Genomic DNA, 15512 nt, shown 5'->3' with positions numbered 1-15512 from the left:
AAAACACTAAAAATTGATAATGTGGTTATTTGTATGAGAGATGAATTAATACATATAAATAAGAATACAAAGAATATTATTATGAATTTAGACACACAGAATGGTTCTCATTGGGTTTGTATTCATAATAGTCAGGATAAATATTATTTTGATAGTTATGGTATGCCACCACCTGTTGAAGTAATACAATTCTTACAGAATGGTGTTTATCAAACATTTCAAGTTCAAGAAATTAATTCTAAATGTTGTGGTCAATTATGTTTATATGTATTATTTCAACTCAACAATAATGAAAATTTTTATGATATCATTTTTAATCTAATATAAATGACTTATGTTGGAAAAGATGGTTCTATCTTTGGAAAATCCTCTCAGGATATTGATTTATCAAATTATTATACAAAGGCACAGGCTGAACGACAAAAATATAGTGTAAGTAAAAATATTAATATGAAGAATACTTATAAATTAATCAATTATCCAAACCCTACAGATGCGAATGACTTAATTAGATTAAGTGATTTATCACAATATATATTTTTAAAGAAAACAGCACGTTTTGTTAAACAAGTAAAATTTACAACCACAACACCTGGTTATACTGACCATACACCTTTCCTCATTGAATTTAACTACCTGCTTACAATTGAATTTTATAAAGAAGGACATTTAGTTAATATGCGAATTAATAAATGGGGGTATGATATGCCTGATTTAGGGTATAATTGGTCTTTTTCAATAAACATAGAAGACCTACATGATTTAAATCAGTCTCGTAAAGAAGAATATTATCCACTTGGTGAAGATAAGGATTTATGTGGAAGTACAATTAGTAAACAACAAATACGTGATTTTAAGAAAAGAAAAATATATGATAGTATAGCGATGGTTCGCATGACAAAGAAGGAAGGTAATGAGATAAGGATAGAAAGCCGAGGAATACAAACCGATTTGGTAGTGGGAAGATGGGGTGGTATTACCTGTCATAATATTAATCTCACATATATTTCTGATACATAAATGGCAGGAAGAAGACTACAAGAGAATTATAATTTTTGTATTCAAGGATACCTACAAGAAAAGGGTGCTCGGTATTACATACCTTATGATTTGGAGCATATACATGGGAATTTTGTCATAAAAAACTGGCCTTATACTGATATTGTTAAACCCACAAATAGAGACTTGTTTAAAATATTAAATAAAAATGAACTTCTCAAAGTTATGAAATATAAAACTCTTTTAGAAATCGTCAACAAATCTTATTGGTATCCTATTATGAGAAAAATAATTATAGATACAAGAATATCTCAAAATCCAGATGAGTATATGTATAATATTCTTTGGGGTTCAAACTCAAGGGTAGCAAGGGATGAGGAAGGAGTTGAAGAAGAGAAGGAGGAAAGAGAGAAAAAGGAGAAGGAGGAAAGGGAGAAAAAGGAGACGGAGGAAAGGGAGAAAAAGGAGAAGGAGGAGAGGGAGAAAAAGGAGAAGGATGAAAGGGAGAAAAAGGAGAAGGAGGAGAGGGAGGAAAGAGAGAGGGTGGAAAAATATAAAAATATGACCATTCCTGAGATTAATGAAAGATTGAAGGTATTACGGCAAATAAATAAATCTCAACGCACTGAAGAGGAAAATAAAGAATTAATGACTCTTCCGAACTTATTGGTTTTTTAATTTGCTATAATGAATTCAGAGCGCAGATATACAACATATAGTTGATGATGTTGGTGTTATTGACTTTAGTTAGTTTTATTTGTAAATAAATGGAGGAGAGAGTGAAGCCATTTCTAAGGATTCTTTATGTTTTAAAAATCAAGATAGAAATGTATATGTTGAAAACCAAAAAGGTTTTGGCACTATGTAGAACTTTTTCTCATAAATAAATATGAGTTATTGTCTCAAATGTAAAAAGAAAACTAAATCTAAAAATATCTCTTATGTTAAAGCTAAAAATAATAGAGTTTATCAAAAAGGAATATGTCAAGTGTGTGGCTCTAAAAAGTGTCAATTCATCTCTCCTAAAAGTGGAGGAGACATACAAAAGTTTTTGTCAGGTAGCAAATTTACAACAACTGGAATTCCAGGGGAATTACACCTTCCAGGGTATTCTTTCTGTGGCCCAGGAACAAACTTGGATAAAAGATTAGATGAGGCTGACAATCCTAAACCTTGGTCTAAACCTACAAATAGGGTTGATGAAGTGTGTATGAAGCATGATATTGCTTATGGGAAAACCACTACATTGACTGAAAAACATAAAGCCGACAGAGAAATGTTGTATAATTTGTCTTTGATACAAAATCCAACGTTGAGAGAGAAAGTTGATAGGTTTATTGTGAGAAATTTGATAAATGCTAAATTGAAACTTGGCCTTGGTTATTCACCCTCAAAAAACTATTAGGCTCTCATGATGTCATCAAGACTGAGGAGCTTTTGGCTGATGAATTACATAAACCTATAATCACAAAGTTTAAAAGAAGGAAAGTTTATTCTAAATACACCGACCACATATGGTCCGCTGATTTAATCGAACTAAAAAATGATAAGGGATACAAGTATGCTTTAACCGTTATTGATTTGAGGAGTAGATTTGCTTGGGTTGTTCCTTTGAAAAACAAGAGAGGTTATACTCTGAAGTTAGCCTTCCAACAGATATTTAATAAAAGTAAAAGAAAACCAAAGAAACTGTGGACCGATGAGGGAACAGAGTTCTATAACAAAATATTTATGAAATTTCTTAAGGGGGAGGGTATTAAATTATACAGCACCTTTAATGAAGGAAAAGCAGTTGTTATTGAGCGTTTTAATCGTACTTTAAAAGAGAAATTATATAAAAAATTCACACAACTCGGTTCCCAAAAATGGGTGTATTTTATTCAGGATATTGTAGATAATTACAATAATACAGTTCATTCATCAACAAAATCAAAACCATCAGAAACATTTACAAAATTAGAATATGAAAAGGAGATTAATTTGAGAAAGCCCAAGTTCAAAGTTGGTGATATTGTAAGAATATACAGATGGAAAAGTCATTTTGAGAAAGGTTATACAAAGAGATGGACTAATGAATTATTCAAAATCGTTGATGTAATGGATACTATGCCTTGGACTTACAAATTATATGATATGAATTGGGAAGAAATCTTGGGTTCATTTTACTCACAAGAATTACAAAAAACAAAACTGATAATTCATTAAACAACAACCATCCATACTTTCATCCACCCAGATTAGCTAATTTAATTAGTAGTAATAAAAAAAATTAAATAAATAAATAAAAATCATAAGCCACACCCACACAGACCCCACCCACAAACCCCGCCCACACAGACCCCACCCACACAGACCACACCCACACAGACCACACCCACACAGACCCCGCCCACACATAAGAAAGCATTGGGGGCTTTTGATGATAAGAGGTTTATTTTATAAAATGGAATTGATAGTCTCCCTTATGGTTATATAAGTATATAAGTGATAAGATATAAGTGATAAGATATATGTGATAAGATATATAAGTGATAAGATATATATATAAGTGATAAGATATATATATATAAGTGATAAGTTAAAAAGGGGGGTTAGGGATTTTAACGGGCTACCGCCACCTTTTTTACTATTATATAAATGATAGAACCAAGTATCAACCAGACTAAAGAGTGGAGGTGTAATCAACCTTGGTATATAAATGGAAAACATAACGAATGTGAAAAATATCAGATTCAAGAGGTTGAGAGAATCACTGGTCAGAAGGTTCTCAAGACGGATAAACGTATTCATTTGTTAAGTGGGGTAATGGAGGGCGGGAAGAAAAATATATTAGAGTGGAGTGAGAACTTTAATGGTTATCAATCGGATAATAAATATTATAATTTTAAAATGGTATGTGGGAGAGGAGGAGGTCAAACAAGAACCCTCCGTGAAACATACCACTTTATACTTTCACAACAAAAGGTTAAGGAACCTGTATACTTTATAAATATACTTGATGGGGATGAGTTATATAGGAGAATGGAACTCTTAAAAAAGTTAGAAAGAGATAATATATTTATAGGCTCATTAGTAGAGTGGTCTAAGGAACTACATTAAGGGGCTAGTGGGGGGAATAGGGTAAAAATTACATGGAAGTGAGAATGATCATAGGTTCATAAGGCTAGAAGGATTATAGGTTCATAAAGGAAGAAAATCATAGGTTCATAAGGCGAGAAGGATCATAGGTTCATAAGGTGAGAAGGATTATAGGTTCATAGAGGGAGAAAGAGAGGTGTTTATGATTTTTGAAAAAGACAAGGGGTAAATGACATTAGATAGGGATTTCCCATGTTAAACGGAGGTGTCCCAGAAGCAACATTTATCACCTACTCTCATGCCTGGTGGAAGAACAGCGCACTCAAGGTTCCAAATCCCTCTGACACCGAGGGAAGATGGCGTATGCAACATCGATAAAAATTCCACTATCGCAGACCTCTTTCGAAGTACAAAACTCACGTGTGGGATGAGTGTCCAATGATCAGGAGAGAGAGTTTCGAGGCTGTGGATCGCACGTTGCGTGATGTATGTGACAAAGACGAGCCTTTTGGAGGGATCTTGACGATATGCTGTGGTGATTTCCGTCAACGTGATCGGAGATATTAAGGGCCGAAATCACGTGTCACAGGTAAGTGATTTAGAACGCTGGAGAGGTGAGCCTTATGTCTTGCTGGCCCAAATAATCTCCCTGATGATGTCCAGCGTTCGCTTTAGTTCTATTCTCATATCTATTCAAACTGACATTGACCCAACGGGTCATGGGTCGTCTAGGGGTAGCATCATCATCATCATTGCCTGAGGGGTAGCATCATTGGCTGAGGGGCGACATCATTGGCTGAGGGGCGACATCATTGGCTGAGGGGCGACATCATTGGCTGAGGGGCGACATCATTGGCTGAGGGGCGACATCATTGGCTGAGGGGCGACATCATTGGCTGAGGGGCGACATCATTGGCTGAGGGGCGACATCATTGGCTGAGGGGCGACATCATTGGCTGAGGGGCGACATCATTGGCTGAGGGGCGGCATCATTGGCTGAGGGGTGGCATCATTGGCTGAGGGGTGGCATCATTGGCTGAGGGGCGACATCATTAGCTGAGGGGCGACATCATTGGCTGAGGGGCGACATCATTGGCTGAGGGGCGACATAATTGGCTGAGGTGTAGCATCATTGGCTGAGGGGTAGCATCATTGGCTGAGGGGTAGCATCATTGGCTGAGGGGTAGCATCATTGGCTGAGGTGTAGCATCATTGGCTGAGGGGCGACATCATTGGCTGAGGTGTAGCATCATTGGCTGAGGGGCGACATCATTGGCTGAGGGGCGACATCATTGGCTGAGGGGCGACATCATTGGCTGAGGGGCGACATCATTGGCTGAGGGGCGACATCATTGGCTGAGGGGCGACATCATTGGCTGAGGGGCGACATCATTGGCTGAGGTGTAGCATCATTGGCTGAGGGGCGACATCATTGGCTGAGGTGTAGCATCATTGGCTGAGGGGCGACATCATTGGCTGAGGTGTAGCATCATTGGCTGAGGGGTAGCATCATTGGCTGAGGGGTAGCATCATTGGCTGAGGGGCGACATCATTGGCTGAGGGGCGACATCATTGGCTGAGGGGTGACATCATTGGCTGAGGTGTAGCATCATTGGCTGAGGGGCGACATCATTGGCTGAGGTGTAGCATCATTGGCTGAGGGGTAGCATCATTGGCTGAGGGGCGACATCATTGGCTGAGGGGTAGCATCATTGGCTGAGGGGCGACATCATTGGCTGAGGTGTAGCATCATTGGCTGAGGGGTAGCATCATTGGCTGAGGGGTAGCATCATTGGCTGAGGGGCGGCATCATTGGATGCGGGGCGACATCATTGGCTGAGGGGCGACATCATTGGCTGAGGGGCGACATCATTGGCTGAGGGGCGACATCATTGGCTGAGGGGCGACATCATTGGCTGAGGGGCGACATCATTGGCTGAGGGGCGACATCATTGGCTGAGGGGCGACATCATTGGCTGAGGGGCGGCATCATTGGCTGAGGGGCGGCATCATTGGCTGAGGGGCGGCATCATTGGCTGAGGGGCGACATCATTAGCTGAGGGGCGACATCATTAGCTGAGGGGCGACATCATTGGCTGAGGGGCGACATCATTGGCTGAGGTGTAGCATCATTGGCTGAGGGGTAGCATCATTGGCTGAGGGGTAGCATCATTGGCTGAGGGGTAGCATCATTGGCTGAGGGGTAGCATCATTGGCTGAGGGGCGACATCATTGGCTGAGGTGTAGCATCATTGGCTGAGGTGTAGCATCATTGGCTGAGGGGCGACATCATTGGCTGAGGGTTGACATCATTGGCTGAGGTGTAGCATCATTGGCTGAGGGGCGACATCATTGGCTGAGGGGCGACATCATTGGCTGAGGGGCGACATCATTGGCTGAGGTGGAGCATCATTGGCTGAGGGGCGACATCATTGGCTGAGGTGTCGCATCATTGGCTGAGGTGTCGCATCATTGGCTGAGGGGTAGCATCATTGGCTGAGGGGCGACATCATTGGCTGAGGGGCGACATCATTGGCTGAGGTGTAGCATCATTGGCTGAGGGGCGACATCATTGGCTGAGGTGCGACATCATTGGCTGAGGTGTAGCATCATTGGCTGAGAGGCGACATCATTGGCTGAGGTGTAGCATCATTGGCTGAGGGGTAGCATCATTGGCTGAGGGGCGACATCATTGGCTGAGGGGCGACATCATTGGCTGAGGGGCGACATCATTGGCTGAGGGGCGACATCATTGGCTGAGGTGTAGCATCATTGGCTGAGGGGCGACATCATTGGCTGAGGTGCGACATCATTGGCTGAGGTGTAGCATCATTGGCTGAGAGGCGACATCATTGGCTGAGGTGTAGCATCATTGGCTGAGGGGTAGCATCATTGGCTGAGGGGTAGCATCATTGGCTGAGGGGCGACATCATTGGCTGAGGTGTAGCATCATTGGCTGAGGGGTAGCATCATTGGCTGAGGGGTAGCATCATTGGCTGAGGGGTAGCATCATTGGCTGAGGTGTAGCATCATTGGCTGAGGGGTAGCATCATTGGCTGAGGGGTAGCATCATTGGCTGAGGTGTAGCATCATTGGCTGAGGGGTAGCATCATTGGCTGAGGGGTAGCATCATTGGCTGAGGGGTAGCATCATTGGCTGAGCGGTAGCATCATTGGCTGAGGTGTAGCATCATTGGCTGAGGGGTAGCATCATTGGCTGAGGTGTAGCATCATTGGCTGAGGGTCACATCATTGGCTGAGGGGTGGCATCATTGGCTGAGGGGTAGCATCATTGGCTGAGGGGTAACATCATTGGCTGAGGGGTAGCATCATTGGCTGAGGGGTCACATCATTGGCTGAGGGATAGCATTATTGGCTGAGGGGTGGCATCATTGGCTGAGGTGTAGCATCATTGGCTGAGGGGTCACATCATTGGCTGAGGGGTAGCATCATTGGCTGAGGGGTCACATCATTGGCTGCGGGGTGGCATCATTGGCTGAGGGGTCTTCTCCTCACTGCTCATTACTAAAAACTGCTCTTCTATGTGAGGATTGATAAATAAAAGCAATTAGAACCAGTAAATTTAGTTTTATATGGCATTTTGCCTCTCTATTAGAAAGTGTGAGAAAATTATATATCTTCGCCATAGGTTGACCTTTGACCCCCACTGTAACCATGGTAACCCCTTAATTATATATAATAACATTGACCCAACGGGTCATGGGTCGTCTAGTAGATTAAATAAAAATCATTTGAACGTCAATGAAAATTCAACACCACTCACTAGTCAAGATCAAAGGCGTGGTTTTGTCTTCCTTTCATGTCTTTATTTGCTCAAATCGCGACCAGTACATCGCTTTCAAGCAGCTACGTTTCGAGTAGTGTATAAGCACAATTCGTTGGTGTTTGACCTTACAGTTTTCTACATTAATGAAGTTTGAATGATCATATTACAAAATTATATTTGTTTCTATAAAATCGACGGTGAAAACAATAAAAGCGACTACTGTGGCGGACACGAAAGCCCACTGGCGTGGTGACATCATTCCGTGCACCAAGTGGGCGGCGGCCACGCCCGAGGGGTAGGCGTGGCCTGAGGATATACACGGGGCGCGCAGCCCGGAGCGCGCTAGTGTTACAGTGAGCTCCTGAAATAAAGACGCTTATAAGTTACCGCTTGTCCGCTTCCTCCTTGCTCGCAAGCAGCGCGCGTAACGCCGCGCTTTACTGGTGACCCTCGACGTTGGATCTGCCGGAGCGATCCTTCCACACACGACGCCATTGCCATGGCCAACTTCATCAAACTTCCCGAATTTTGGGAGGCCCAGGCCGAAGCCTGGTTCGTCCAAGCCGAAGCCCAATTTCAGCTTCGGCGCCTCACCGGCGACGACACGCGCTACTGCCACATCGTCGCCTCCCTCGGGCCCGGCACGGCCGCTCGAGTTGTGTCCGTCCTTCGCCACCCACCGGACGGCCACAAGTACGAGGCACTCAAGCGGCTACTCCTAGCCACGTTCGGCCTCACGGACGACGCACGGGCCGACCGCCTCCTGGATCTCCCTGAGCTCAGCGACACGTGCCCGTCGGTCCGAATGGACCATATGCTGTCACTGTTGGGTGACGAAGCCCCCGGTTCTCTATTCCGGGCGCTTTTCCGTCGCCAACTTCCAGCGCAGGTTCGCCTCGCGTTGGCCGGGACCGTGCTAACGGAAACCCGAGTATTGGCAGCCGAGGCGGACAGGTACTTCGCGGCTGCGGACACGCGGGCGAGAGTCGGTGCGGCCGTCACGGACCTCGAGGCTGATGCTGCTGATGATGCTGATCCACAGCATCAGCTTACACAGCATACGCAGCATGCTGATACGCACCTCGTGACCGCCGCCACGCCCCGCCCACCGCCGCGGCGAAAACCGCCACCGCGGGGAACACCGCCAACTCCACCAGCCTGGCGGAGCCAGCCGCACTCCTCCAGCTCCACCACCTGGTGCTGGTTCCACTCCAAGTTCGGCCACGAGGCTCGGCAGTGTCATCCGCCATGCTCCTTCAACAGGTCGGGAAACGCCCGGGCCGGCGCTCAATAGTGGCGATGAGCGCCGGCCGTTCGAGCAGCCTGCTGTTCATAACGGACACCTTATCCGGGCGCCGTTACCTGTGCGACACGGGAGCGCAAGTGAGTGTCGTTCCCGCCGGTACGTCAGCCGAGTACGGACCAGGCCGCTGCCCCGACGTCCAGGCCTTGCGGACCGCCGTCATGGGCCTCCGCGTCACCGAGGTGCCATTCGACGGCGCGGGCACGGCCCTCTTGTGCGACGTCTCCCTCGGGCGGCCTCGCCCCATCGTGCCCGCGGGCTGGCAGCGCCAGGTGTTTGACGCCAGCCACGGCCTGTCCCACCCGGGCGCAAGGGCCTCCCAAAGGTTGATCGCCGACAAGTTCGTCTGGCATGGCCTCCGGAAGGCCGTCCGCGGCTGGGCCAGGACGTGCCTCGCGTGCCAGTGCGCCAAGGTGCACCGGCACACCCAGGCCCCGTTGGCCCCGTTCACGGTGCCGGAATGCCGGTTTGACCACATCCACGTGGACCTGGTGGGACCTCTGCCCCCCTCGCGGGGTTTCACCCACGTCCTCACCATGGTGGACCGCACCACCCGGTGGCCGGAGGCCGTGCCCTTGGCGTCGACGACGGCGGCGGACGTCGCGCAGGCTTTCATCGCCACCTGGGTCGCCCGGTTCGGCGCCCCCTCAGACATCTCGTCCGACCGCGGCCCCCAGTTCACCTCGGAGCTCTGGGGGGCGGTCACGCAGGGGCTCGGGGTCCGGCTGCACCGAACCACGGCCTACCACCCCCAGGCTAACGGCCTGTGTGAGCGATTTCACCGCTCATTGAAGGCCGCGCTCCGGGCCACCCTCCGCGACGGCGGCTGGGTCGACAGGCTCCCCTGGGTCCTGCTGGGCCTCCGGACGGCGCCCAAGGAGGACCTGCGCGCATCCGCGGCGGAGTTGGTCTTCGGGCAACCGCTGCGGGTACCGGGCGAGTTCCTCCCCGACTCCACGGCACCATGGTCGGAGCAGCGCTCCACTCTGCAAGAGACCGCCCAGAGGTTCGCCCCGGTGCCAACGGCATGCCACGGGCACCCACCGCGTCGCCCCGGAGCTTCGCACGGCGGAGTACGTCTTCGTCCGCCACGATGCCCACCGGACACCACTGTGGCCCCCGTACGACGGGCCTTTCCGCGTGCTGGAGACCGGGGCGAAGCACTTCACCCTGGACATCGGCGGTACTCCTGACCGCGTTTCTGTAGACCGCCTCAAGCCGGCCCACCTCGACGTGGACCATCCACCGCCAGTGGCCCGACCCCCGCGTCGGGGCCGCCCCCCTGCGGGCGGACCCCCGGCACCGCCCAGCCCCGCCGCCACTCCGCCCCCCGGTCCTGCACCCATCCCAGGGGCAGCCAGGGGCATCCCACCTGGCATCCCTGCACCCCGGACGCCGCCGATCGGCAGGGGGCGCTTCGGCCGGGTCATCCGTTTGCCCCGCAAACTGGCCCTCCGGGTGCGCGGGAATTCTGGGGGGGCGCGTGTGGCGGACACGAAAGCCCACTGGCGTGGTGACATCATTCCGCGCACCAAGTGGGCGGCGGCCACGCCCGAGGGATTGGCGTGGCCTGAGGATATACACGGGGCGCACAGCCCGGAGCGCGCTAGTGTTACAGTGAGCTCCTGAAATAAAGACGCTTATAAGTTACCGCTTGTCCGCTTCCTCCTTGCTCGCAAGCAGCGCGCGTAACGCCGCGCTTTACTACTGTATTTTCATGATGTCAGACACGAAATAAATTAATGATGAGATAAAATCGCATCATTAGTAAAATTTATAAATTTCCTTCTGATTCAAATTATCAAAAGGACAAGTAAACGAAACTTTAAAAAAATTACCAAGTAGCAGACAGAAGGAAAACGACGTGAAGGGGCGAATATTGAGAAAAGAAGAAGAAGAAGAAGTAGGTAATATACGAAGAAGAGAAATGGCAGGAAATAGAAGAACTAAAGGAATACGAAGAAGAAGAATAAAAGAATTATAGGAAGAAGAGGAACCAAAGTAAGAGGAAGACGAAGAAGCAAAGAGTGCGAAAAAGAGAAGAAGAAGAAGAAGAAGAAGAAAACGAAGAGAAGAAGAAGGAGAGGTGTAATTGGAGGAGGAAGAGGAAGCTGCAGCGGCGTGTGCGTGGAGAAAACGTAGCAATGGCTTTTACTTTTGCAGCGTTTTGTTACATGCTGGCGCTTTTGTTGACTGCGGCGCTGTTATTCTGGGCAATCTGGCACGTACGTACCTCAGGAATTGCCGTTTCGGTTACTCGATTTATAGCTCTTTCACGATTGAGGGAATTGTACGGGCGACGTACGATACTTGGTTATTGACTATTCACGTTGTACTGAAGGAAGATGAACAATGACAATGCGATATTAAATTTCACCGTTTATTTCATTAAAATGTATGCAACGTCATTAATCATGATTTACTCTTTTAGTTATAGTATTTTTGTGTTTTGATGTTGTAGGATAGTATTAGTAGGGCGAATCAAATATCGATGTACAGTTATACTTATAGTTATACTTAACTTGGCAACGCCAATACAAGTCAAGAGGCATTAAATACTGTACCAGTTTACTACGGTGACAATTTATTAGTTACACACTTCACCAAACATTCGTTTTACGCCACCAGTTTACGGTTACTCGATTGTACACTGTACCATTTTACGGTTACTCTCTATTGTATTGTACACTGTACCAGTTTACGGTTACTCTCGATTGTACACTGTACCAGTTTATGGTTACTCTATTGTACACTGTACCAGTTTACGGTTACTCTATTGTATACTACCAGTTTTCGGTTACTCTCTATTGTACACTGTACCAGTTTTCGGTTACTCTATTGTACACTGTACCAGTTTACGGTTACACTATTGCACACTGCACCAGTTTACGGTTGCTCTCCATTGTACACTGTACCAGTTTACGGTTACTCTATTGTACACTGTACCCGTTTTCGGTTACTCTCTATTGTACACTGTACCAGTTTACGGTTACTCTCTATTGCACATTGCACCAGTTTACGGTTACTCTCTATTGCACACTGCACCACTTTACGGTTGCTCTCCATTGTACACTGTACCAGTTTACGGTTACTCTCTATTGTACACTGTACCAGTTTACGGTTACTCTCTATTGTACACTGTACCAGTTTTCGGTTACACTCTATTGTACACTGCACCAGTTTACGGTTGCTCTCCATTGTACACTGTACCAGTTTACGGTTACTCTCTATTGTACACTGTACCCGTTTTCGGTTACTCTCTATTGTACACTGCACCAGTTTACGGTTACTCTCAATTGTACACTGTACCAGTTTACGGTTACTCTCTATTGTACACTGTACCAGTTTTCGGTTACTCTCTATTGTACACTGTACCAGTTTACGGTTACACTCTATTGTACACTGCACCAGTTTACGGTTACTCTCAATTGTACACTGTACCAGTTTACGGTTACTCTCTATTGTACACTGTACCAGTTTACGGTTACGCTCTCCATTGTACACTGTACCAGTTTACGGTTACTCTCTATTGTACACTGTACCAGTTTCCGGTTACACTCTATTGTACACTGTACCAGTTTACGGTTACTCTCTATTGTACACTGTACCAGTTTCCGGTTACACTCTATTGTACACTGCACCAGTTTACGGTTACTCTCGATTGTACACTGTACCATTTTACGGTTACTGTCGATTGTACACTGTACCATTTTTCGGTTACTCTGTTGTACACTGCACCAGTTTACGGCTACTCTCTATTGTACACTGTACCAGTTTATGGTTGTACACTGTACCAGTTTATGGTTGTACACTGTACTAGTTTACGGTTACTCTCTATTGTACACTGTACCATTTTACGGCTACTCTCTATTGTACACTGTACCATTTTACAGTTACTCTCTATTGTACACTGTACCAGTTTACGGTTACACTCTATTGTACACTGTACCAGTTTACGGTTACTCTCTTTTGTATGCAGTACTCATCCGCTGTTACACACCATTGTATGCTGTACTAATCCGCTGTTGCACACTATTGTACACTGTACCAGTTTATGGTTACTCTTTATTGTATACTGTACCAGTTTACTGTTGCACTCTATTGTACACTGTACCAGTTTACGGTTACTCTCTATTGTATGCAGTACTCATCCGCTGTTGCACACTATTGTACACGGTACCAGTTTACAGTTACTCTCTATTGTACACTGTACCAGTTTACGGTTACACTCTATTGTACACTGTACCAGTTTACGGTTACTCTCTATTGTACACTGTACCAGTTTACGGTTACTCTCTATTGTACACTGTACCAGTTTACGGTTACTCTCTTGTACACTGTACCAGTTTACGGTTACACTCTATTGCACACTGCACCAGTTTGCGGTTGCTCTCCATTGTACACTGTACCAGTTTACGGTTACTCTCTATTGTACACTGTACCAGTTTACGGTTACTCTCTATTGTACACTGTACCAGTTTTCGGTTACACTATTGTACACCACCAGTTTACGGTTGCTCTCCATTGTACACTGTACCAGTTTACGGTTACTCTCTATTGTACACTGCACCAGTTTACGGTTACTCTCGATTGTACACTGTACCATTTTACAGTTACTGTCGATTGTACACTGTACCATTTTTCGGTTACTCTCTGTTGTACACCACCATTTTTCGGTTACTCTGTTGTACACTGCACCAGTTTACGGTTACTCTCTATTGTACACTGTACCAGTTTATGGTTGTACACTGTACCAGTTTATGGTTGTACACTGTACTAGTTTACGGTTACTCTCTATTGTACACTGTACCATTTTACGGTTACTCTCTATTGTACACTATACCAGTTTAAGGTTACTCTCTATTGTACACTGTACCAGTTTACGGTTACTCTCCATTGTACACTGTACCAGTTTACTGTTGCACTCTATTGTTCACTGTAACCGTTTACGGTTACTCTCTATTGAACACTACCAGTTTACGGTTACTCTCTATTGTACACTGTACCATTTTACAGTTACTCTCCATTGTACACTGTACCAGTTTACTGTTACACTCTATTGTACACTGTACCAGTTTACGGTTACTCTCCATTGTATGCAGTACTCAACCGCTGTTACACACCATTGTATGCTGTACTAATCCGCTGTTGCACACTATTGTACACTGTACCAGTTTGCGGTTACTCTTTATTGTATACTGTACCAGTTTACTGTTGCACACTATTGTACACGGTACCAGTTTACGGTTACACTCTATTGTACACTGTACTAGTTTGTGGTTACTGTTACGTGGTCCCCTCGGTGACTACCTGGTCTCGGTGACCCCCGGACCGTGAGAGGACCTTCGCCAGAAAGTAGTATTATATATGCGCTTTCGCAACGCAATCCCTATGAATTCCACCCAAGAGAAACTGATGTTCAATGATATATTTCCAGGGTAAGGATATCATACAATTTCAATGATACAATCACGGATATTCCCCGAGCAATCAACAACAAACAACCATCAACAATTCCCAATCCACAATCAATTCCCTATATGATTAAGATGGCCATCTTATATATGTGTGTCCCCTTCTGTACTCACGACCCCCTTTTGGTCTCTGCCCCTCACAATGTCTCTGGGCCCCTCCTGACCAAGATGCTGGTCGGCGTCGCCGCACTCGGGCGGTTGAACGAACCCCGGGTGGACGTTTTTCCACCGGGCAGGTATCGTACCAGGCACCGCGGCTGCAGCCCCTCGTGGCCACGCGAAGCGGGTACGGTAAAGCAAGCCAAAAGCCCCACGCCGCTTGCAAGGCGTGTTAGGCCCCAACGTGCGACCCGTACGCGTCTGTTTAGACGGTGCCGCGAACGGTGCCAGACGCGGGGTCGATGCACGGCCCCACGTCAACTTGACGTCTCCACCGGGTAGGTACACGTCCCGGTAACTCCTCTCGCCAGACGGGCTTCGGAACGCCGCTTTTCCACGCGGCGCAAGGTCGATCCCACCTTTCGTCGGAGCAGGCGAGGAAGAAGAATACTCGTCGCTTTTCTTCCTCGTGTCTTTTCTTCTTCCGTTTCCGGTCACTTCCGTTTCCGGACACTTTTTCAGAAGGGCTCCTGACCCTCCAACCACAACAACCCTTAATCTACTACACATGGATAAGCAAAGACCTGAATGGTAATTCACATACATTCACATAAATATGTAACAGTTACTCTCTATTGTACACTGTACCAGTTTGCCACTTATCTTTACTTTATATGCTCCAGAAACACATAGTCAACCTGGTTGGTGTGGAGATTGGTTCAACTCTTCAACCACTCTCTCACCGTAGGTCGATTGCCACTCTTGGTTTGTTC

The 15512-nt window shown here is 46.5% G+C and overlaps 1 protein-coding gene across 2 annotated transcripts in view; it reads left to right on the top strand.

The window, feature by feature from the left end:
• The window catches only part of LOC137438135 (protein cornichon homolog 1), a 41280-nt gene that overhangs the window by 13601 nt on the left and 12167 nt on the right, over nt 1-15512 (top strand). The window contains exon 1 of one of the 2 annotated variants that reach the window (XM_068133108.2): nt 10729-11391. The exons of the other annotated variant lie outside the window; for it this stretch is intronic. Coding sequence (XP_067989209.1) covers nt 11311-11391 — 81 coding nt within the window. The 5' untranslated portion in view covers nt 10729-11310. Of the gene's footprint in view, nt 1-10728; nt 11392-15512 lie in introns of those variants that run through there. 2 annotated transcript variants of the gene reach the window in all.

Source organism: Myxine glutinosa, chromosome 12 (assembly GCF_964187855.1).
Source record: "Myxine glutinosa chromosome 12, kmMyxGlut1.1, whole genome shotgun sequence".
In the NCBI taxonomy this organism is placed as follows: domain Eukaryota; kingdom Metazoa; phylum Chordata; class Myxini; order Myxiniformes; family Myxinidae; genus Myxine; species Myxine glutinosa.
Note: the sequence above shows the minus strand (reverse complement) of the source record. Positions and strands in the feature narration are given on the sequence as shown.